Source organism: Emys orbicularis, chromosome 8 (genome assembly GCF_028017835.1).
Source record: "Emys orbicularis isolate rEmyOrb1 chromosome 8, rEmyOrb1.hap1, whole genome shotgun sequence".
In the NCBI taxonomy this organism is placed as follows: domain Eukaryota; kingdom Metazoa; phylum Chordata; order Testudines; family Emydidae; genus Emys; species Emys orbicularis.
Genome location: NC_088690.1, coordinates 20,183,689 through 20,207,774, shown reverse-complemented (window position 1 = coordinate 20,207,774; position 24,086 = coordinate 20,183,689). Strand labels below are relative to the sequence as shown.

The 24,086-nt window shown below is 45.8% G+C and overlaps 1 protein-coding gene across 1 annotated transcript in view; it reads right to left on the bottom strand.

The window, feature by feature from the left end:
* Positions 1-23,308, bottom strand: part of IL23R (interleukin 23 receptor) — a 41,184-nt gene extending 17,876 nt beyond the window's left edge. The window contains exons 1-6 of the mRNA XM_065409236.1: positions 23,245-23,308; positions 20,228-20,524; positions 17,336-17,459; positions 12,899-13,059; positions 12,085-12,230; positions 10,166-10,325 (exon numbers count right to left, since the gene is read on the bottom strand). Coding sequence (XP_065265308.1) covers positions 10,166-10,325; positions 12,085-12,230; positions 12,899-13,059; positions 17,336-17,459; positions 20,228-20,524; positions 23,245-23,302 — 946 coding nt within the window. The 5' untranslated portion in view covers positions 23,303-23,308. The remainder of the gene's footprint in view (positions 1-10,165; positions 10,326-12,084; positions 12,231-12,898; positions 13,060-17,335; positions 17,460-20,227; positions 20,525-23,244) is intronic.
* Between the last annotated feature and the right edge of the window lie 778 nt (positions 23,309-24,086).

The following is a 24,086-nucleotide window of genomic DNA, read 5'->3' as shown; positions in this document are numbered from 1 at the left end:
GGTGACTTCTGGTATTAATATTTAAATGAACAAGGTAATGGCCATGATTTGGTATGTGACTTAGTTCAGTATTAAAATCAAATGAAATGGCGTCAGTAAGTATTTTCAAAGCACCCCCTTGGGGGCATTCTGAGACACAGGCTCTGGCAGATACGTTTCTATAAACTTTCTAATAATAATTAAGAACTGAGCTGCCTTTAGTTTAGCTCCTTAAGACAGCAGGGAAGGAGTTGATGATGCCTGCCTGGTTTTAGAGACCTGCTGGTACATAGCTCTGCCACTATACAAAGGGAAACAACCCAACTCGGTAGAGTTATTTCTTATTACACCTCTACCTCGATATAAGGCTGTCCTCTGGAGCCAAAAAATCTTACCGCATTATAGGTGAAACCGCGTTATATTGAACTTGCTTTGATCCACCGGAGTGTGCAGCCCTCCCTCCCCCACCCCCCGGAGCACTGCTTTACTGCGTTATAGCCGAATTCGTGTTATATTGGGTCGCGTTATATCGAGGTAGAGGTGTACTATTCTTTCCATTGGTAGTTTGTTCTAGTGATTAATCAACGTCATTGTTTAAAATCTGTGCCTAATTTCTTATTTGGTTCTTGTTTCCCACCACTGGTTCTTGTTTAGCCTTTTACCACTAAATTAAAGTATTCTCTCCTCGTTAAAGAATGTTGTCATCACAAAGTACTTGTAGGCTGTATTCAAGTCTCTTCTCACTCTTTTTGATAAGCTAAACAGTTTGAGATTATCCAGACCTTGCATCATTTCTGTGGCTCTCTTCTGTATCCTCTCCAATTTTTCAACATCCTGGTTAAAATGTGGACACCAGAACTGTACACAATATTCCAGTACCAGACTCACCAATGCCATATACAGAGGTAAAATTGCCTCCTTATTCTTACTCATACTTACAGACCCAGGGATCACATTAGCCCTTTTTGCCATGTTATCACACTGGGAGCTCATGTTCAGTTGTTTTGTCCCCTAAATCCTTCTCAGAGTCACTGCTTTCTAGGATACAGCCCCCCATTCGGTTGGTGTGGCTTGCATTCCTTGTTCCTAGACGTGTATTGTAACTTTGCACTTGACTACCTTAAAATGCATTTTCTTTGAATGGGCCTGTGATGGGGTGTCTACCCCACACAGGACTGGAAGGTGTTCAGATGGCCAGACAGGCCAATTAACTCCACGGACTGCACCTGGAGGAGGAGCCAGGGAGCAGGGGATTGACTGGGAACAGACGCTGGGCAGGAATAGGTGGGACTTCCATAAAGCCTGGGAGCATACAGCAGAAGGGGGACCGGAGGGAAGAAGTCTCCAGTTGCTCCCTGGGAGAAGGGAGGTGTGTCTGGGGCTAGAGACAAGTAGCATAGTTACTCCCTGGGAAGAGGGCTGTGGCGTGGCAAGCCCAGAGAAGGGGGGAGAGCCAGAGAGGTAGGCAAGGCTCAGGGCAAAGAGCAGTGAGGTATGGGGTAGGTCAAACCTTGGCTGCTGCTGAGAAGGCCCCTGAGCCAGAACCTGGAGTAGAGGGTGGACCCGGGTCCCCCTACCAGCCGCTGACAAAGTGGCACCGGTGGGGCAGTGAGCAGGAAAACTGCCTGAGCCAATTTGCCAAGAGGGACTTTAATAGTCTGGAAGGTGGGAACATGTTTGGTGACCCAGACGGAGGGCCGAGTCACAAAGAGGAGGCTAGTATCAGAGGGGTAGCCGTGTTAGTCTGTATCCACCAAAACAATGAGAAGTCCGGTGGCACCTTAAAGCAGGGCTTTGGAGCGGAGCCTGGAGCTGGAGCGCGGAGCAGCTCCGGAGCAGTGGAGCTGCAGGTTTTTGCCTGGCTGGAGCGGAGCCGGAGCACAGCTCCAAAGCCCTGCCTTAAAGACTAACAGATTTATTTGGTCATAAAACTACAATACCCACCTGGGGAAGTGAGGAAACAGATTGACAGAGCGAGACGGGTACCCAGAAGTCACCAACTACAGGACAGGCCCAACAAGGAAAATAACAGAACACCACTGGCCATCATGTACAGCCCCCAGCTAAAACCTCTCCCGCGCATCATCAACGATCTACAATCTATCCTGGAAAACGATCCCTCACTCTCACAGACCTGGGGAGACAGGCCAGTCCTCGCTTACAGACAGCCCCCAAACCTGAAGCAAATACTCACCAGTAACTACACACCACACCACAGAAACACTAACCCAGGAACCAATCCCTGTAACAAACCCCATTGCCTACTCTGTCCCCATATTTACTCCAGTGACACCATCATAGGACCCAACCACATCAGCCACACCATCAGGGTCTCGTTCACCTGCACGTCTACTAATGTTATATATGCCATCATGTGCCAGCAATGCCCCTCTGCCATGTACATTGGCCAAACCGGAGTCTCCACATAAAAGAATAAATGGACACAAATCAGACATCGGGAATGGTAATATACAAAAGCCAGTAGGAGAACACTTCAATTTCCCTGGACATTCAATAACAGATTTAAAAGTAGCCATTTAAAAGAGCGGCGAACAGCAGAGGCTAACTGAGGGAGTTTGCCTGGGATCTGTCCGAGAGGAGGTACGCTAAGTGCTGCATTAGGGGGGCTGTGTTGGTGAGTATCTGAGTGTCTGTTGCTGGGACAGTTTGTCAGTTTGACCGTGTGCTTGATTGCTTGCTTGTTTGTTTGAAAAGTGTGAATTGGGAGTGCTTTGTTCCAGGTGGGCCTTGAGTGGGCCTGACTGGTATATAAGGGCAGTCAGCAGCGAACCAGCTGAGTGGCGAACAGCAGAGGCTAACAGAGGGAGTTCGCCTGGGGAGAGCTCACTGAGGCTTTCATCTGCAGGTTTCTCTGAGTAGTTCCTGCAACAGCTGAGGAAGCTCTTAAGAGGAAGGTGATATGGAAGGTGAGCGATCAGCTGTTGTAACCTGCACAGGTTGTGCCATGTTTGTCTTTCTTCCACAGGACAGAAGCGACTTTGTCTGTACAAAGTGCAAGCTGGTCTCCATATTGGAAGAGAAGGTTCGAGGTCTGGAGAAACGAGTATCGACTCTGCGTTGCATAAGGGAAAATGAAGATTTCCTGGACAGATGTCAGGAGATGCTTCTACGGCCACAATGTTCTGAAGATTCAGAGCAGGCGCAGCAGGGACAGAAGGACGGTGAAGAAGTTTGGCAGCATGTGACCTCCAGAAGGAGAAAGAGGAGCGTCCATGTACCAGCAAAGGAGATACAGGTGAGCAATCGTTTCCATGTTCTCTCTACAGGTACTAATGCGGAGAGTGGACTAGATGACCCATCTGAGGGAAGGGAGCAGAAGGAGACTCCACCGATTGGCAGGCAAAAGATGCACTGTCCTAGGGATGGGGGTTCCACGACCACCACTACCAAGAGGAGGAGGAGGGTGGTGGTGGTCGGGGACTCCCTCCTCAGGGGGACTGAGTCATCTATCTGCCGCCCTGACCGGGAAAACCGAGAGGTCTGCTGCATGCCAGGAGCTAGGATACACGATGTGACGGAGAGACTGCCGAGACTCATCAAGCCCTCGGATCGCTACCCCTTCCTGCTTCTCCATGTGGGCACCAATGATACTGCCAAGAATCACCTTGAGCGGATCACTGCAGACTACGTGGCTCTGGGAAGAAGGATAAAGGAGTTTGAGGCGCAAATGGTGTTCTCGTCCATCCTCCCTGTGCAAGGAAAAGGCCTGGGTAGAGACCGTCGAATCGTGGAAGTCAACGAATGGCTACGCAGGTGGTGTTGGAGAGAAGGCTTTGGATTCTTCGACCATGGGATGGTGTTCCAAGAAGGAGGAGTGCTAGGCAGAGACGGGCTCCACCTAACGAAGAGAGGGAAGAGCATCTTCGCAAGCAGGCTGGCTAACCTAGTGAGGAGGGCTTTAAACTAGGTTCACCGGGGGAAGGAGACCAAAGCCCTGAGGTAAGTGGGGAAATGGGATCCTGGGAGGAAGCACAATCAGGAGAGCGCAAGAGGGGAGGACTCCTGTCTCATACTGAGAAAGAGGGACGATCGATGAGTTATCTTAAGTGCCTATACACAAATGCAAGAAGCCTGGGAAACAAGCAGGGAGAACTGGAAGTCCTGGCACAGTCAGGGAACTATGATGCGATTGGAATAACAGAGACTTGGTGGGATAACTCACATGACTGGAGTACTGTCATGGATGGATATAAACTGTTCAGGAAGGACAGGCAGGGCAGAAAAGGTGGGGGAGTTGCGTTGTATGTAAGAGAGGAGTATGACTGCTCAGAGCTCTGGTATGAAACTGCAGAAAAACCTGAGAGTCTCTGGATAAAGTTAAGAAGTGTGAGCAACAAGGGTGATGTCGTGGTCGGAGTCTGCTATAGACCACCAGACCAGGGGGATGAGGTGGATGAGGCTTTCTTCTGGCAACTAGCAGAAGTTGCTAGATCGCAGGCCCTGGTTCTCATGGGAGACTTTAATCACCCTGATATCTGCTGGGAGAGCAATACAGCGGTGCACAGACAATCCAGGAAGTTTTTGGAAACAATTTCCTGGTGCAAGTGCTGGAGGAACCAACTAGGGGCAGAGCTTTTCTTGACCTGCTGCTCACAAACAGGGAAGAATTCGTAGGGGAAGCAAAAGTGGATGGGAACCTGGGAGGCAGTGACCATGAGATGGTCGAGTTCAGGATCCTGACACAAGGAAGAAAGGAGAGCAGCAGAATACGGACCCTGGACTTCAGAAAAGCAGACTTTGACTCCCTCAGGGAATAGATGGGCAGGATCCCCTGGGAGAATAACATGAAGGGCAAAGGGGTCCAGGAGAGCTGGCTGTATTTTAAAGAATCCTTATTGCGGTTGCAGGAACAAACCATCCCGATGTGTAGAAAGAATAGTAAATATGGCAGGCGACCAGCTTGGCTAAACAGTGAAATCCTTGCTGATCTTAAACGCAAAAAAGAAGCTTACAAGAAGTGGAAGATTGGACAAATGACCAGGGAGGAGTATAAAAATATTGCTCAGGCATGCAGGAGTGAAATCAGGAAGGCCAAATCACACTTGGAGTTGCAGCTAGCAAGAGATGTTAAGAGTAACAAGAAGGGTTTCTTCAGGTATGTTAGCAACAAGAAGAAAGTCAATGAAAGTGTGGGCCCCTTACTGAATGAGGGAGGCAACCTAGTGACCGAGGATGTGGAAAAAGCTAATGTACTCAATGATTTTTTTGCCTCTGTCTTCACGAACAAGGTTAGCTCCCAGACTGCTGCACTGGGCAGCACAGTATGGGGAGAAGGTGACCAGCCCTCTGTGGAGAAAGAAGTGGTTCGGGACTATTTAGAAAAACTGGATGTGCACAAGTCCATGGGGCCGGATGCGCTGCATCCGAGGGTGCTAAAGGAGTTGGCGGATGAGATTGCAGAGCCATTAGCCATTATTTTTGAAAACTCATGGTGATTGTGGGAGGTCCCGGATGACTGGAAAAAGGCTAATGTAGTGCCCATCTTTAAAAAAGGGAAGGAGGAGGATCTGGGGAACTACAGGCCAGTCAGCCTCACCTCAGTCCCTGGAAAAATCATGGAGCAGGTCCTCAAGGAATCAATTATGAAACACTTAGAGGAGAGGAAAGGGATCAGGAACAGTCAGCATGGATTCACCAAGGGGAAGTCGTGCCTGACTAACCTAATTGCCTTCTATGATGAGGGGCTCTGTGGATGAGGGGAAAGCAGTGGATGTGTTATTCCTTGACTTTAGCAAAGCTTTTGATACGGTCTCCCACAGTATTCTTGCCGCCAAGTTAAAGAAGTATGGGCTGGATGAATGGACTGTAAGGTGGATAGAAAGCTGGCTAGATCATCGGGCTCAACGGGTAGTGATCAATGGCTCCATGTCTAGTTGGCAGCCGGTTTCGAGCGGAGTGCCCCAGGGGTCGGTCCTGGGGCCGGTTTTGTTTAATGTCTTTATTAATGATCTGGAGGATGGTGTGGACTGCACTCTCAGCAAGTTTGCAGATGACACTAAACTGGGAGGCGTGGTAGATACATTAGAGGGTAGGGATCGGATACAGAGGGACCTAGACAAATTAGAGGATTGGGCCAAAAAAAACCTGATGAGGTTCAACAAGGACAAGTGCAGAGTCCTGCACTTAGGATGGAAGAATCCCATGCACAGCTACAGACTAGGGACCGAATGGCTAGGTAGCAGTTCTGCAGAAAAGGACCTAGGGGTCACAGTGGACGAGAAGCTGGATATGAGTCAACAGTGTGCTCTTGTTGCCAAGAAGGCTAACAGCATTTTGGGCTGTATAAGTAGGGGCATTGCCAGCAGATCGAGGGACGTGATCGTTCCCCTCTATTCGACATTGGTGAGGCCTCATCTGGAGTACTGTGTCCAATTTTGGGCCCCACACTACAAGAAGGATGTGGAAAAATTGGAAAGAGTCCAGCGGAGGGCAACAAAAATGATTAGGGGTCTGGAGCACATGACTTATGAGGAGAGGCTGAGGGAACTGGGATTGTTTAGTCTCAAGAAGAGAAGAATGAGGGGGGATTTGATAGCTACTTTCAACTACCTGAGGGGGGGTTCCAAAGAGGATGGAGCTCGGCTGTTCTCAGTGGTGGCAGATGACAGAACAAGGAGCAATGGTCTCAAGTTGCAGTGGGGGAGGTCTAGGTTGGATATTAGGAAACACTATTTCACTAGGAGGGTGGTGAAGCACTGGAATGCGTTACCTAGGGAGGTGGTGGAATCTCCGTCCTTAGGGGTTTTTAAGGCCCGGCTTGACAAAGCCCTGGCTGGGATGATTTAGTTGGGAATTGGTCCTGCTTTGAGCAGGGGGTTGGACTAGATGACCTCCTGAGGTCCCTTCCAACCCTGATATTCTATGATTCTATGATTCTTCAACAAAAAAAAACTTCAAAAATAGACTTCAAAGAGAAACTGCAGAGCTACAATTCATCTGCAAACTTAAGACCATTAATCTGGGCTTGAATAGGGACTGGGAGTGGCTGACTCACTACAAAAGCAATTTTCCCTCTCTTGGTATTGCTGCCACCACATCAATTATTGGGAGCGAACCACATCCACCCTGACTGAATTGGCCTTGTCAACACTGGTTCTCCACTTGTAAGGTAACTTCCTCCTCTTCATGTGCCAGTATATCTATGCCTGTATCCGTAATTTTCATTCCGTGCATCTGAAGAAGTGGTTTTTTACCCACGAAAGCTTATGCCCAAATAAATCTGTTAGTCGTCAAAGAGGAGGCTGCAGTTCCTGGAGCAAGAGGGACCACAGGGTGAGACAGGGTGGGTGAAGACAAAATATCCCATTTCCCCTTTGAGAGAGAAGGTTGTGAGGCTGTAATGTTCCAGCAGCCTCTGCTTTCTCCTGAGCTCCACCTCCACTTTGGCCACATAAGATATCCTGTGAAGTTCTTGTTTAAAAACAAACAAACCCTGTGACTGCATTATTAAAACAGAATCTCGAATGCCCTAATCAACAGGGGTAGAGGCCGAGCAGCCAACACATCAGTGTCTGGGGCTCGAATCAGGACTGTTCAAGGAAGACTTGAGAAGTTTGCTCCTATAACAGCCCGTGATAAATCACCTCTAGATGGAAGCGGAAATCAACCGGCAAGTTTTCTGGCTACTGACAATGTCATACCCAGAATTAGCCAGCAGAGGGCACCAGCAAAACACTACCGTGAGACCACTTCTTGCCTAGATGTGCCGTTAACTCTATTTGCCCATCAATTTGTGGGGCGTTTGCTTATGTAGGTATTTAACGCTAATCTTTTTCTGTATCTATAGGAGACTAGAGCCCTGAGTATGTAGTTTCCATGATTCAGTCAGGCTGGGGAAAAAATTAATTTGACTGGCCTTATAATTGCCAAAGTAGCGGTACAACTGCCCAACAGGCATACAGTACCTGGCACAATAATACCTAGAGCTTTTCCTCTAGAAAACACTTTGCAAACAGTCTTTACGGCTGCTCACATGTGGGAAGTGACTGGAGTGTAAGTGTTTGCAGGATTGGGGGGTTAACTTGTAATTCGGTTCAGAATCAAGTGGCACTCTGCATGACAGCAGAGCGCATAGAATGACTGAATAATCCAACTGTACATAAGAATCGGATCAAATTAATTATGCTGTTGATATACCAAGAAATAGCCCTCTGCTCTACTTTCAAAGATGAGACACACTGCAACTAGATAAGAAACATAGTGCCTTTATGACAAGTGTGTGAGTTCTACCATGGTTCATATATCGTCCCTGGATGGAAGTACTCATGGTATCTTTGAAAGCCTATATCCACTAATGAGATGCTAATCCAGGGCCTGATCCAAAGCCTAATGAAGTAAATGGAAAGGTTCCCTTTGACTGCAGTGGCTTTGGCTCAAGCTTTGGATGGTGCTGCTGTATCGTTCTTTCCTTAGCTCACTGCCTTCCAGCAGTGGCACATGCAGGGTGTCACAATGCATTGGCCAGGGCTGATGCCAGCTGCATTAGAGCAGAGGCAGAATGGGTACAGCAATTATTTTATTAGCTCAGTTTAAAACATGAGGCAGTAACTAGCGCTGATACTCTGTGCTCATATCAATGCCTTTCATGTCAAGATCTTTATATACGTTAAGGCTCATAATGACCCTATGAGGTAGATGAGTATTGTACCCATCTAGCAGGTATGTACACTGAGGCACAGAGAGATTTAAATGATTGCCTAAGTCATTGTCAAAGCCAGGAACACAATTGTGATGTCCTGACTCCAAATCTCCTACTTTAACCATTAGATATGCTGTCTCCTTTGACTGATGTTGTTTGTAGTGTTGTGGTAGCCATGTTGGCTCCAGGATATTAGAGACAAAGTGGATGAGGTAATATCTTGTATTGGATCAACTTCTGTTGGAGAAAGAGGCAAGTTTTTGAGTTACAAATGACCTGAAGAAGAGCTCTGTGTAGCCCAAAAGCTTGTCTCTTTCACCAACAGAAGTTGGCCCAATACAAGATATTACCTCACTCACCTTGTGTCTCCATTGACTGAGTCATTTAAAAAATGGCACTAACTATTCTGATGACATCTATCCTGATTGGTTAAACATCACCAAAAGGTGAAAGCCCAAACATTACAAACGGTCAATCTCCTCTTTGCAGATACACTTGTATTTGTATTTTTGCGTGTGTGTTTGAATCCCAGGTGCAAACCTGGGTACCTACATCTCTAGCTACCTAACTGCAGCTGTCAAAAGAGAGGTCGCACCTCAGCCCTTCTTAAAAAATGTACCCTTTATGCTGTCAAGTGGGAAATGATGTATAACATGCGATCACAAATATCTTTACAGTGGGCCTTTATTCCCCTATAGCCTGCCAACCAGGAGGAATGGGAAGTGTTTGTAGCAAAAGATTGTCACACAGGGCCTGGCTTAAGTGACTATTTTTTACATTTAGTCTGATTAGAAAATCAAATGCTACATTCCTGTTTTACATGGTAAGGGACAAATCCTGGTCTCTTTGTTGGATTAAGGTGGAAGAAGATGTAAGGAGCTTTCTTGATCACCACCATAGTGCAGACGCAGGATTTCTCATCAGTGATTAAGAGCAGTAAGAGGTGGGCCCAGCTAACATTCCCATTCCTTGCACCCTGGCCCAAAGGGACTCTGATGAGCCGGCAGGGGTTAGGCATGGCTAGACTGAGGGATGCGTGCATGCTGGCATGCGCTGATCAGGGAATCTGAACATAAGAACAGCCATACTGGGTCAGACCAAAGGTCCATCTAACCCAGTATCCTGTCTTCCAACAGTGGCCACTGCCAGGTGCCCCAGAGGGAATGAACAGAACAGGTAATCATCAAGTCGCCATATCGCCCATTCCTAGCTTCTGGCAAACAGAGGCTAGGGACACCATCCCTGCCCATCCTGGCTAATAGCCATTGATGGACCTGTCCTCCATGAATTTATCTAGTTCTTTTTTGTATATATATAATCTGCTGCTCCAATAAGGTACACCTGACAGTGTACTGATCCCACATGTTCCAATAGCAGGGTAACTAGAAGCCCGCACCATTCCACTCCCTTTGACAATTGCCCCAGAAAAGGGGGTGATCTCATTCAAAGTTTTTAAAAAATAAGAAAAAGTGATGCATGACAGCAGGAGATGGAGCAATCCCCTTGTAAGCCTGGGTGTGAACTCACCTGCTTCTGGGGTTGTGTAAATAAAGGGCGCACTCCATCCACTCCAATAGCTTTTGGCAAGAATTAATCGGCATCTCACTTGAAACTCATACTCTGTGTTCGACTCCAGGCTGTACTCTGTGTGTGGCCCTCTTGTCACATTTATGTCCCATTCTTTCATCTAAAATTGACAAACAATATAACTTTCCAAGCTGTACTAACTAGCCTCATGAAATTAGACATCCTTTCAACAACATGTACTGGAACTATTAATGATGCTATAACAATCCCTGTCCAAGTGCCCTAGCCCTGAGGGAGTAGGCACCTGCCTCCCCAGAGCTCCTAGGAGTGCAGGATCAGTGTGGGCACTGCACCGTGCCCAGGGCCGGCGCTTCCACTAGGCGACCCTAGGTGGTCGCCTAGGCTGGCAGATTTTGGGGGGCGGCATTTTGCCGCCCTCGGCGGCAATTCGGCGGCGGGGGTCCTTCCGCTCCGCGTCTTTAGGGCGCTTCGGTGGCGGGTCCTTCACTCGCTCCGGGACCCGCTGCCAAAGCGCCCCGAAGACGCGGAGTGGAAGGACCCCCGCCGCCGAATGCTCTGAGGAGGAGCGCTGCTGCCTAGGGCGGCAAAAACCCTGGTGCCACTCCTGACCATGCCTTAGCCTAGGGCAGTGTTCGTGGCCAGCTCCTCATGCAAATGTGGAGGGGGGTGTGGCCATGGCCCTGCCTCCTCCTTATCTGTACTGGCCGGGTTTGCACCTCTGGGGGTGTCAGGAGGAAGCAGTGCTCCCCCAAATGGAGGGATTGGGATTGTGCCCTGTCCCTCTGGCAGGGTGTGAGGGGTGGAGGAAATTCTCCACGTTGACTGTGCAAAAGGGCCAGGGTCTATCAGGAGCGGGGCACAATTGAGTCCTAAGCAGCTGATATTAAATCGACCTACAAAAGCAGCCTCATCTCTTAGGGATTTTCTGCATCGGACATTATACTAGTCTGATGGTGTGAATTTCATCCGCAATAGTTATAGTGGTATAACTCCCCTGGCGGACACTCTTATTCTGGTATGAGTGGCTTTTCTAGCTCAGTTTGTCACTTTGGACGTGACTTAAATTAAACGGTAGCACTGGGAAATATCTTGAATATTGCGTTAATTTTCTTTTGCGTAGTATAGGGTTTATCTAAAGAATTCTGCAAGTACAGCGGTAAATTATTTTGAGTTACAAAGCAATGCAAGTCTGCATGCGGCAGTGAGTGGGTGTTACTGAATAGCTCAGTTGGAGCCTCTCCCTTCCAAATCACCGGTTTGAATCCAGCCTAAGTCACAAATGCCCTAATGTTGTTAGACTCTCAAACAGCCATGAGATTACTATGTGAAGTGACTAGGTGGTCTCAGTCCAGGTATGAGTGGACAAGTCCACCGCACAAAACCAACGTCACTAATTGACTCCTGGTAGGAGTTTCAGTGGAAAAGCTTAGAGTAACCCTCAGAGGAGGTGTCTCCAGGTTGGGTTTGATGCACACAGATAGGAGAGTGCAAAGAAGCTTGCGCTGTCCTGCTACTGCTGTACCTGTCTGAATAAACAGAAGACTTCAGTCTCCAGGATTAGTAGCCTTGCACCTTTCACAAGAATTTAGTTCATTTTAAAATGTTTTTAAAACAACCCCCCAAATACCCTTGTCGTTATGGTGCTATTCTGTCCGTAGGGAGTATATGCAATCGCTTGCAAATCCTTGTTTCGTAGACGTTCTCCTCTCCTTACTTGAATACAGCAAATGACTGCATGAAAAACCAGATACCAGAGAACTGGTATCAATAACCTAGCCCAGCGATCTTTCACGCAGGGCCCAATCCTGCTCCCACTGAAGGTAGTGGGAGTTTTGCCATTGACGTCAATGGGAACAGCAGCAGACCCATGTTATGTAGTTGAGAAAGGGTTGCCTCACATGCCAAGTTTGGTCTGCCAGTGCTTTGTATCTCTCTTCACAATAAACGTTCTCCATGAATGTTTGCTTTTTCCAGTGGAGTATGGTTCTCGGTGCTGAACTGTCTGTAGTTTCAACATTGGTGATAACCGGTGTGGCTGGTATCACTAGAAGAGAGACAAAAGAATGGTGAATCTATTCTGAGCCCATGAAGAAAATGGTGCCAGTCTATCACGGTTAGGCTCTGCTATAATGATTTTTTAATATACTTTACTACAGAAGACATCTGTTCTCTCCTGAGAAAAATATATCTTGATTTTTCAGTTTAACCTGTTAAAAAGCCCCATCAGAGAACAATCGCTGGACAATTTCACTGTCAGTTAAAGATAACTTCCCATTAATCAGTTTTATACTTTCATTAATGTACGCTGGGAATTTAATGTTGGAACTAATAGACGGGCAGTATGAGACTTGCTAATTGAAACGTACTACCAAATCACAGGCTCTGTGAGCCTCAATGTCAAATCCAGCACATCACAAAAAACTAAGGAGAGAGCATAGTGACCAGTGAAAGAATATTGATGGAAAATACTACAGACCAATTTGAAAAGAACAAATAAGAGAGGGCCATAAGACAGTGTATCGAAATGTACATCAGCAGCTGTTTCCCTAATGTTAAACAGTACTCCATGTGTAATTTGTCACCAATGTTCTCAGAAAACTTCAGTACTGCACATCCATCTAGATGTAGATTTTATCACTTTGGTTAGGGTTTTTTTAGTTCATACATATTACAACCTGCCTTCAAAGCCATTACTGAATTACCATATATTACCTAAATCCTCAAGGTTAACTTGCAGATGATCCGAATGTGCTGTGCCTAGGTCATTTTTGGCTTGGACCCAAATAGAATACAGTTTGCCTCCTTGTAATTTGCTCAATGAAATGTTGATTGCTGCATTCGAAGGAAATGCTTTCTCCTCACCTGTCTGTAAACTAAAAAAGCAAAAAGCACCGGGGTAAATTCCAGGCCCCATTCAAGTCAATGGGAATTTTGTCATTGACTTCAATGAAGCGAGGAAAGAAACAGCACAAAAGCCAGTTTAAACCAATATAATTTAAAAACAAAAATCCCCGAGAATGGGGATGGTAGGGCCACCACATTGTTACAACAGTTTTGTCAGTCTTATCTCCTGCAGCAAATGCAGCCCAGCAACTCATTTAAGATTAGTGGTATGATAATAAGTTGATCCTCCTGCACTGTGACAGTCTCCTGCATCCCCGAACAACCCACAGTTGGTCATCCAGACCTAATAGGATGACTGTCGGGCTAGTGATGCCACCTCTTTCCTTAGCAATATATACCATTGCCAAATTGATGCTGATGTAGTAACGGCTTTTCCTACTACTTCATTGCATCATAATCCCATTATTTCTCATTTTGCCATCCATGTCCAGAATTCTAAACAAAAAGAAAGATGGTGATTTCTCATTCACAGGATTTTTTTTGTGAATCGTTGTATGGACCATGTTGTTTTTTCTGAATAAAATAGAATCTGGTGTATTCAGTTTTTGTGGATCTACTTAGAAAGGTCCAAATTGACAGGTGAGAACTAAGCAATGAGGAAGAATTCTGCAGTAAACACTACAGTGTTTCAGCATTTATTTAAATTGTTGCTTTACTATCTCAAGACATTGTGGTAGATTATAGCATCTCAGGACCTCTTCAAGGGCTGGTTAAACAACTTGATACTATCTCTGGACATTGGGTCCTTACTGACAAATAGAAACATACATGCCATACATTTGAGGGTGGGAGGTTTACTCAGTATTTCCTTCCCTTTCCACGCCTCCCTTCTGTTTCTGACTTGCCTATTTCTCACTTTCCAATACACTGTTTTTTGATTAATCTGCGGGAAGTCCGTTTTTTCTCTGCTGTTAAGTTTCATAAGTATGTGTACGCTATTGAAAGAGGATGGAACTTCAGAGGGCTGGGTTCAATTCCTGGCTGTGCCACAAACTTCCTGGGTGACCTAAAGCAAGTTACTTAACCTCTCTGTGCTTCATCTGTAAAATGGGGATATTATTTTCCTCTTCATCCTTTATCTGTCTTGTCTGTTTAGATTGTAAGGTCTTTGGGGCAGCTATCTCTTGCTATGTTCATGTCTACACTATATTTGGAGGTGTGATTACAACTTGGGTAGGCATACTCATTCTAGCTTTAATCTAGCTAGCACAGCTAAAAAGAGCAGTGAAGACACAGTGGCATGGACTCCAGAGCTGGCTGTACAAGCCTGCTAATGTACAGGCTGGGTACGTACTAATGTTGCTAGCCTGCAACGCTGACTGTGCCACCGTGTGGCACTTCAGATCAGCTATATGTGCCAAACAATGGAAACTTCCTTAAAATTGTGGAGCTGATGGCTGAGTTTGATGCTGTACTCCAGGAGCAAGAAATGTACACACACCACTACCTTGGAAAAACAATTCAAAATGAGATCATACAGTTACTGGCAACAAAAGTCAAACAGAAGATTGTGGCAGATCTGAAGTCAGCAAGATATTCTGTTATTCTGGACTGCACACCTGACATCAGCCATACAGAACAAATGACTTTAATGGAACATTTTGTAACAACAACAGAACCTAGTGAAAATGTCCCTGCAATGGTGACTGTCAGAGAGCATTTTCTAGAATTTATTGACATTGATGATACTACGAGAGCTGGTTTGACAAACGTGCTTCTTAAAAAGCTGGAAGATACAGGAATTGCGATAGCTGACATGAGAAGCCAGGGCTACAATAATGGTGCCAACATGAGAGGAAAGAACAGAGGAGTGCAGACACAGATCCAAGAGTTAAACCCTTGAGCTTTTTTTGTCCCATGCAGTTCTCATTCATTGAACCTGGTGTTCAGTGATGCAGCATCAGCTTCTAGTGAGGCTGCTGAATTTTTTAATGTAATTCAAAGCATCTTAAAATGCCTTGTTCAAAAATTTTAAGTAACACTTAACTTTCAAATGCCTGAACAGCAAATGTAACTTTTCTTGTATTTTTCTCTGCATCAACTCATCGATGGCAAATTTTGAAGCAACATCTGGGAACATCCTTTCTGACATTGAAACCGCTGAGTGCCACATGATGGGAAAGTCGAGTGGAGGCAATAAAGCCTATCAAACACCAAATTGGGAAGATAGAAGATGCCAGAGTTGCCATTATGGAGGATAATGCTATGACAGGAACTGTTCGTGGGAGAACAGTGGCAGAGGGAAATGGAATCACCAGAAACATACATAACTTCAAATTTCTGTGTGGCTTAGTGTTGTGGCATGACATACTGTTTGAAATAAATGTTGTAAGCAGGAAACTCCAAGGTGTTGACCTTGCTATATCTGGAGCAATGGAACAACTGGACAAAGCAAAGTCATACCTACAGTCTTACTGGTCAGATGAGGGATTTCAAAACGTTCTGAAGAATGCACAGAAGTTGGCAGAGGAACTTCACACAGAAGCTATTTTCCCACACATTCAAGAATACAAGAGTCACCGAAGAAGAAGATATTTTGATTATGAGGCACAGGATAATCCCATAAGAGACCCCAAACAACAATTCAAAGTTGCATTCTTTAACCAGGTGCTAGATTGTGCAATACAGTCAGTTGAAGAACGTTTCATGCAGTTCAAGGAACACAGCAGTATATTAGGGATGTTGTATGATATTCCAAAACCCCTCACTATACCTGAAGAAGACCTACACCAGTAATGATGACATGCGCGATATTGATGCAAGTGATTTAGGTGATAAACTGAAAGCCCTTTCAAGATACATTTCAGCAGGATCAACTAGGGTAACCATACGTCCCGATAATGATCTCTGGTCGGGACGCAATTTGTCCTGATATTTTGCTCCGCAGGCAGCACTCGGTTTTTTTTTTTTTCTCCGCCGGCAGACCCCCCTGCCCTGATGTCCCGATATTTTGTTCCTCTCATCTGGTCACCCTAGGATCAACTCCAAAGGCTGTTCTGGAATATATGTGCACAAATAAGATGAGCACCCTCTTTCCAAATGCTTTTGTTGCTCTGCGCATACTTCTAACATTTCCTGTAACAGTTGCCAGTGGAGAATGCAGCTTCTCCAAGCTGAAGTTAATAAAAACACATCTACACTCCACAATGACACAGGAGAAGCTGGTCGGCCTTGAAACCATCTCAATCAGCATGAGCTGGCCCAGACTGTGGACCTTCAGGAAGCAGTTCAAATCTTTGCAACCAAGAAGGCCCGGAAAGCACCACTTTGATTATTCAAACAGATAAAAATGCCAGTGTTTACTATGCAGACAAGAAAAGTTACATTTGCTGTTCAGGCATTTGAAAGTTAAGTGTTACTTAAAATTTTTGAACAAGGCATTTTAAGTTGTTAGTTCTCCTTTATTGGGGTAGGTAACAGAGCAGTACCATGAGAGGAGTAGAACAGGAAGAAGGCAGGATTGAGACCTTTCAAACCCCCCCCCCCCCCCCCCCCGCCGCTTGGAGTGGCAAAAATCCTGGAGCCGGCCCTGTGGGGGCGTCATTTGATCTCCCCGCCTCAGGTGCCAGAATGTTGTAGGCCAGCCCTGTAAATAGCACTGATTAGACAAGTAATAACAACACTGTGTGGAAACCTAGGTCTTAAAAGATTTAAATCCTAAATACCACCTCATTTGCGTTAAGTGAGAGCTAGCCATGTACACTTGGGAGTTCACCTGAAGAGATCTGTAAGGCGGTGTTCTAGAAAGTGTAAGTAGGACACTCTGTCTTTCCAGTCATCAAAACTAGAGCATTTGTATAATCGTGCTTGGCTTGTGGCTGCTGTTTCTCTGACCACATATGTTTAGACCGCATAGTCATACTGGTACTTCAGGTTACAAGAGCTCCCCAGTCTTACCTCAGGAGTTTCAACTAGTCCAACCCCCTGCTCAAAGCAGGGCCAATCCCCAGACAGATTTTTGCCCCAGATTCCTAAATAGCCCCCTCAAGGATTGAATTTACAACCCTGAGTTTAGCAGGCCAATGCTCAAACCACTGAGCTATCCCTCCCCTCATTAGTGTGTAAGGCAGTGGTTCCCAAACTGGGGTTCACAAACCACCGAGCTATCCTCTCCCCCCCAGATCCTCTTGGTCTTATTCCTTTCAAATGCTCAGAGCCACATTCTAAGCCATGCAGAGAGCCTCTACTTCAATTGTTCTTGGTTTTCAACTAAACACAGCAAGAAGCTGTCCTGGCAGGACTTACCTCTTCAGGTAGAGAATGTAATTAGTACTTATGTAGGTGTACTTCCCTGCGTCCCAAGCACAAGTCAGGTGGTCTGAATGTTCATAAATGACACAAGTTAAATTGGTTGGACTGTCCGGTGGATCTACAAAGATAGATTATATGCAAATGTATGTCAGTTCAGTAGTTAATGGGCAGCTCATCCAATGACTGGACATTTAAACATTTGAAACTAATGTCCTATAGAACCTAAACATAGGGGTCTATATCTCTGAACAGAAGTTACAAAGACGTGCTGCATTTTACCCATAATTGTTTGATACCAGAATCAGATGATTGTGTTATTCTGTGGCTTTCCACAGTGGGTTTTAGCTGAGATTTTAAAGTACTCCACTAGTATTAATTAAATTAATCTTCCACTGGGCTGGGATGCTGGAACTCATTGTCCCAAGGATGGAGCTTGCAGGCTGCAGGCAGGGCATTCCTGGCACCTCCGCAATTCACTCTCTGCCAGAGAAACACTTAAAACGTGAACCTGACCACATTAGAAAATCTTACTAGACGCCTCCCGTTGCCCAAGCTAATGACGAACTGTCCAACTGAACTATGAAATCCAGCGCCTTAGCTGACAGTCCAGAGATCCTTCGCTCAGTCTTAAAGCTACAGGCACCAGGGAAATGTAGTGTGTTTGCTCCTCTAATTTAGAATGTTAATGAGCCAATTTAAGCCATGTCAGTGTGTGGCCAGATACCACGTGGATGGGCATCTTGGCATTTATTTGTTACAAAGATTTATCACCTCTGTGGGGTAGATCAGTATTATTTTACAGATGGGTACAGTGAGAAAGGTAGGCATAAAGGGGCAGGGGACAGCCTGTCAAATGCTCATAGGCGGTGGCCAAGGACCTGAAAGCAAAGACTGCCCAAACTCTATTAATCCCAGGCCAGATGTGTGACTTCCAGCACACTCAAGCACACTGGTGGTAAATCTGGCTGTACTGCTATCTTACGGCAGCTCTCCTGCCAGCAGAAGTGTTCATGTGGCTGCTGTAGTGAGGGGCTCTGGAGTGGGGGGAGGGATTTAATGTTACACAGAACAGCGTTAAAACTTTTGCAGCCATGTCTGCATAAAATGCACAGATTTGGAAAGGAAACCATCTGATTCCCAACTCCTTCCACACTCTGCCTGCCCCATCTTTCTCCTCTCAACTCCACATGTCAGGGTATCCATGATAGTGATTGTGTAGAAGGAAGTAAACTATGGCACATCAGTTTGCCTCTCTGTGCCTCTGTTTTCCTATACATAAAATGGGGATAATGGTAGTGACCACCTGGTAAAGTAAAGCACTTTGAAATCTACCCCTGAAGACTGCTGTATAAGCATTAGGTGGTGTTATAGCCTGTAATGATGCACAAAGTCACTTCTGTTACTTGACTCAGGGAGTTCAATAGCTCCTTGCCATTTGGGCAAGCACACGACAGTGATAGGAGAAGGATAGTTTCAGTGTCACATCCAGATACAGTAACTCCTGGCTTAACGTTGTAGTTACGTTCCTGAAAAATGGGACTTTAAGCGAAACGATGTTAAGCAAATCCAATTTCCCCATAAGAATTAATGTAAATAGGGGGGGGGTTAGGTTCCAAGGAAATTTTTTTCACCAGACAAAAAAACTATATATTATATAGATATATACACAGTATACGTTTTAAACAAACAATTTAATACTGTTCACAGCTATGATGATTGTGAAGCTTGGTTGAGGTGGTGAAGTTAGAGGGTGGAAGAGGGAGGGATATTTCCCAGGGAATGCCTTGCTGCTAAATGATGAACTAGTACTCGGCTGAGCCCTCAAGGGTTAACACAATGTAGCCTCTCACACAAGGCAGCATGAACACGAGGGAGGGGAGAAGCATAGCAGACAGAGACAGACACACACCTTGTGTGTGTGGGAGAGAGAGAGATGCACACTGCCCCTTTAAGTAAGCTGACTCACTCTTAAATACATTGTCTTTTTAAGTGGATCAGGAAGTTGAGACAGCAGCTGCTGCCCCAAGCTCTCTCTGTCTCTCTCCGTCTGTGTCCCCTCACTGCCCTATATGGAGAAGGGGTAAGCGGGGTGCAGGAGCAGGGGGGAGGGGGACACCCTGACATTAGCACCCCTTTCTCCCTGCACAGCAAGCAGGAGTCTCTGGGAGCAGCTCCAAGGCAGAGGGCAGGAGCAGCACATGGCAGTGGGGGGAGGGACAGCTGAACTGCCGGCAATTGGTAGCCTGCTGGGCGGCTGCAGCACAGGGAACTTAGGGGAGTGGGGAGCTGATGGGGGGGCTGCCCGTCCACCCTGGTTCCAAGCCCCCACCAGCTAGCTGCAACGGGCTGCTCTTCCTGCAAGCAGTGGGCAAAGCAGGCGGCTGCCAAACGACTTAGAAGGGAGCATTGCACAACTTTAAACGAGCATGTTCCCTAATTGCTCAGCAACGAAACAACATGAACAGGGACAACCTTAAGTGAGGAGTTACTGTACCTGTGCACAGCCACATGACAGAACATGCACTGAAGTTGCTACTAATGATGCATATCAGCTGAATCCAGTTACAACTTAACTTCCTGGTTAACTACAATCTAGGTTTAATTACTAATAAGACCCCAAACCTTTTATTGTTAAATAAATAAAATTAAAATGGAAGTTTCACTTTTCAACTGGAAAATATACCAGCACTGCTTTTGTGTGATTTTTTTTTTTTTTTTGGGTGCGGCATCTAAAAATATTAAAAGATTTAATACTGTAAATCCGAAAATAGTATTTTGGGGGCTGCAGGCTAACACTGTCTAGGAAGGAATAATAGTTTATACCATCTTAAATGGGATGAAGTAGAATTAGTGGAAAAACCATCATACATACAGCAAATTACTTACGTCCTGCAAAAAATTGTGTTCCACATACTATCATATCTGCAGCTTTGCTGGGACACTTGGCATAACATAGGACAATGGAATATGGTTTTCTGAAATCATGAAGCTGAAGTTGCACTGTAGTTTTGTTTATTGTTGTTAATAATTTGTCTTCTATATGAGTATTATTTAGCATCATGTATAACTTTGCCATTTGACAGTTTACCGTAGAGTGGCAATTTATAGAAATGTTCAAACCCATCTGAATGACTGGAGCTGGTTCTATCCACACGTATCCAGAGCAGTGAACGTTTGAGACTCCTGTGAAAGCATAAATTGATTAAAATAAGGCTCTGATTGCTTATTGAAATAGAAGAAGCTAATGTTTCAGTTATGCAGCATATTTGGCTGCACTTCTTTTTGACTAGTCAAATGATTCTAGTGGGTGCTGCTTAAAACCAGACCTTAATGAACGACGTCAGACCTAAATCCAACAATTGTCCCTGGTTTCTGCAGTGCTCTGCATCCGGGAACTTCTATACCAGAGGTCTCACATGCGGCCTGCGGAGCTCTTCCCTGCGGCCCGCCAAGCTCCCCGTGCGCCCCCCCCGAGTTATTTTATGTGGCAGCTAAGCTCCCTGCTCCCCAATATTTGGGGCCAGGTCTCTCCCCCGGCCCCGCCTGCCACCCCCACGCATCTCCCCCGAGTGTCCCCCGGGCTCACTTGCTGCCCCTTCACTGCCCCGGAGCCTGCAGCTCATGCTGACTCCACTCCGCTCTGCCGGCTTCCGGCATCACCTGCTGCCGCAGGGTCCTAGTGCCCCCTCCACTATGGCCAGGGCAGGCTGCCCTTCCCCTGCCCTTCTGCCCTAGTCCTGAGCCTCTCCAATGCCCCAAACTCCTCATCCACAGCCCTCACCCCTGCAGAGCAGGGGTGGAGTGGTGGTGCAGCGCAGTGCAGTGGGGGGGCTTTAACAGAAGTAAATCTAACTAAGTGCGTGTTTTGTCCTTTGAGTGAGGTGCATTACTGTTGGTGGTGCTTAGCACTTTCCAGGAGGGAGGGGGGAGGAGCAGGGAGCCGCGCGCTCAGGGGAGAAGGTGGAGAGAGATGGGGCAGGGGCGGGGCCTCATGGAAGGGGTGGAGTGGGGGCGGGGCCGGGGGCGGCGAGGGTGGGGTGTCAGTGATGCGGCCCTCGGGCCAATGCACTAGTCCTCATGTGGCCCTTGTGGTCATTTGCGTTTGAGACCCCTGTTCTATACCCACTTCAGGTATAGTTTAAACAATGGAAACATCTACTGATTTTAGTTATGAACCTCCATTGTAAAGCACTTTGAGATCTACTGATGAAAAGCATTATATAGGAGCTAGGTGTTGCTTTTGTTAAAATGAATAAGGCAATCAGTATAATATCCCTTGTATTATTTATTTTGATACTAAATGTAATCTGTTTTACCCTGCACTTGCAGTTTCAGTTTGCCACAGATTTTTGGATTGAGACTGTGTGAGAAATATATATTTAAGAACATAAGATCATAAGAACGGCCATACTGGGGCAGACCAAAGGTCCATCTAGTCCAGTATCCTGTCTTCCGACAGGGGCCAATGCCAGGTGCCTCAGAGGGAATGAACAGAACAGGTAATCATCAAGTGAACCATCCCCTGTTGCCCATTCCCAGCTTCTGGCAAACAGAGGTTAGGGATACCGTCCCTGCCCATCCTGGCTAATAGCCATTGATGGACCTATCCTCCATTAATTTATCTAGTTCTTTTTTTGAACCCTGTTATAGCCTTGGCCTTCACAACATCCTCTGGCAAAGAGTTCCATAGGTTGACTGTGCGTTCTGTGAAGAAATACTTCCTTTTGTTTGTTTCTATCAAAAGGATCAGCAGTGAAATAGTTTATGATGAAAATTTACAATCTTATGACAATTTGTCATTAGCACCTGATTGGGATTAATGGGTATTACTCGGCATTCATGTTTAGTGGGATGTGTACTAGATTGCCATCACACTATCGGAGCAGAAATGGAGTAGGGGGGAAGGTCTGAAATCATGTCGCCATTGAAGTCCATGGGAGTTTTGCCACTGAAGTCAGTGCAGCCAGGATTTTACATGTGGGTGCATGTACACACGCAAAGCTATTGATAGCTAATGAGAGCTTAGAGTTAAGATCACAGTGTCATGCTAAGGGGAAGATTTCGGTGGCCGTGGAATCCTGGAGTACAGAAGCCCTGCCTTCCATACCCTCTAAAACAAAGATACTGAATGGAGTAAGGGCAGTACTGGTACTGAGTATGTGGTCTATCATACATCCTGTACTACACTGACTGGTTCATTGTGGGCATGAAGCCAAGGTTCCATCTGTGTGGGAGGGGGGGAAACAGTGACTTGATACACACTGTTCTCCCTTCTGCACAGCTCTCGCTGGTACAGGTCATGGTGCAGAGATTAAGGGGTGCCTCATCCCCAATGCCCCCACATTCTCCTGTGAGGGCACATAGAAACTGGCCCTATGAAATGTCAGCGGTATGCAGTAATAACTCATATAGGAATCACCTGACTTCACAAATTTCAGATTGTGCTTTAATAATGACTAGAGGGAGATAACCTTTTATAAACGGATCTGAGCTAAAGCAAATGGAAGTGGATTAAGGCAGCTCCACAATAGAAGCACAAGGGCCCCTTATGATCAGATTACAGCTCTGCACCAGAGATGACAAATTTAGCTTCTGAGCGATATCAGATGTGATCTGTTCTTCCTGGAAAGGTGTGACTGCATTGAAACCTCTGATTTCTAAGATATGCAATAAAACGAGGCATATCTATATGTCTGTAGGTGTCAAACAGCTAATAGAAGCCCCCAAAATAGTTTATCTGTTCATCTTATTTCCACTACATTCACTTTATGCTTGGCTGTTTATCAGCTCGGTGTTCCATTATGTTAGCTGAAATGTATTGATTTCTCTAAGATACAAAGCTATACTAACAATTGTTCCTGAATTCAGCACTAAGAAGTGGTGAGATGGAAGACAGACTATACCTCTGTAAATCCAGCTGAAGAGTATATGGAGTGCCACTGCCACTTTAAATCTAACCATGGCCTGATTGATTCGTGGCCGATGTCAGTGGGAAAGCATGGCCTCTGAAAAAATGAAATTAATATTAGACCTTTCTCACAATAAACAATGCAACGTTGAGACCAGGTTCTAAGACAAAACAAAACTAATAACATGAGAGGCCAGTATCAGAACCTCAAATACACAAATGTCATTGGTCCTGCTAGTTCCTGGATCTGTACACACTGCTATAGCTCTGGTCCTACCTCACTTCCAGACGTACTGAAGGGCCTCAGGCTAGTTTCCAGATCCACAGCAGCAAAAATTGAACATGTTGGCCACAGTAGGATGAATCTTTAGATGCTGCTAAATACAGTGGACCAAACTCATGACTGGTGCAATTCCATTAAAGTTAATAGAGGTGTGAATTTGGCGAGGCGTTGTTTAGAGCTGGGCAGAGGAGGCAATATTCAGAGATCTGAGTTCCAGGGCTAGGGTTTGCTAGAGAGGAAAGTATACAGAAGCTATAATGTGGAATCTTAGATCTTTAACGGTGAGTACCTAAAGTAGATATGGCCTGATTTTCAGAAGTGCGGACCACCCACAGCTCCTGTTTTTATCTGGCTCCTTTCTGTCAGTTAGAGAAAAGGAAAATGACTTGCTGTAAGGTGGAGCCCTTGGTTAATTTGCCTACTGGTTATGACTTTCTTTCTGGTTTTTCTATTTCTTTTCTTTATTCTGCTTTGTTTTGAAGATAGACTTTGACTTCTTAAGAAAGATGTCACATCTACCGCAAATTCACTTGAGTACTTTCTACTTAGTACTT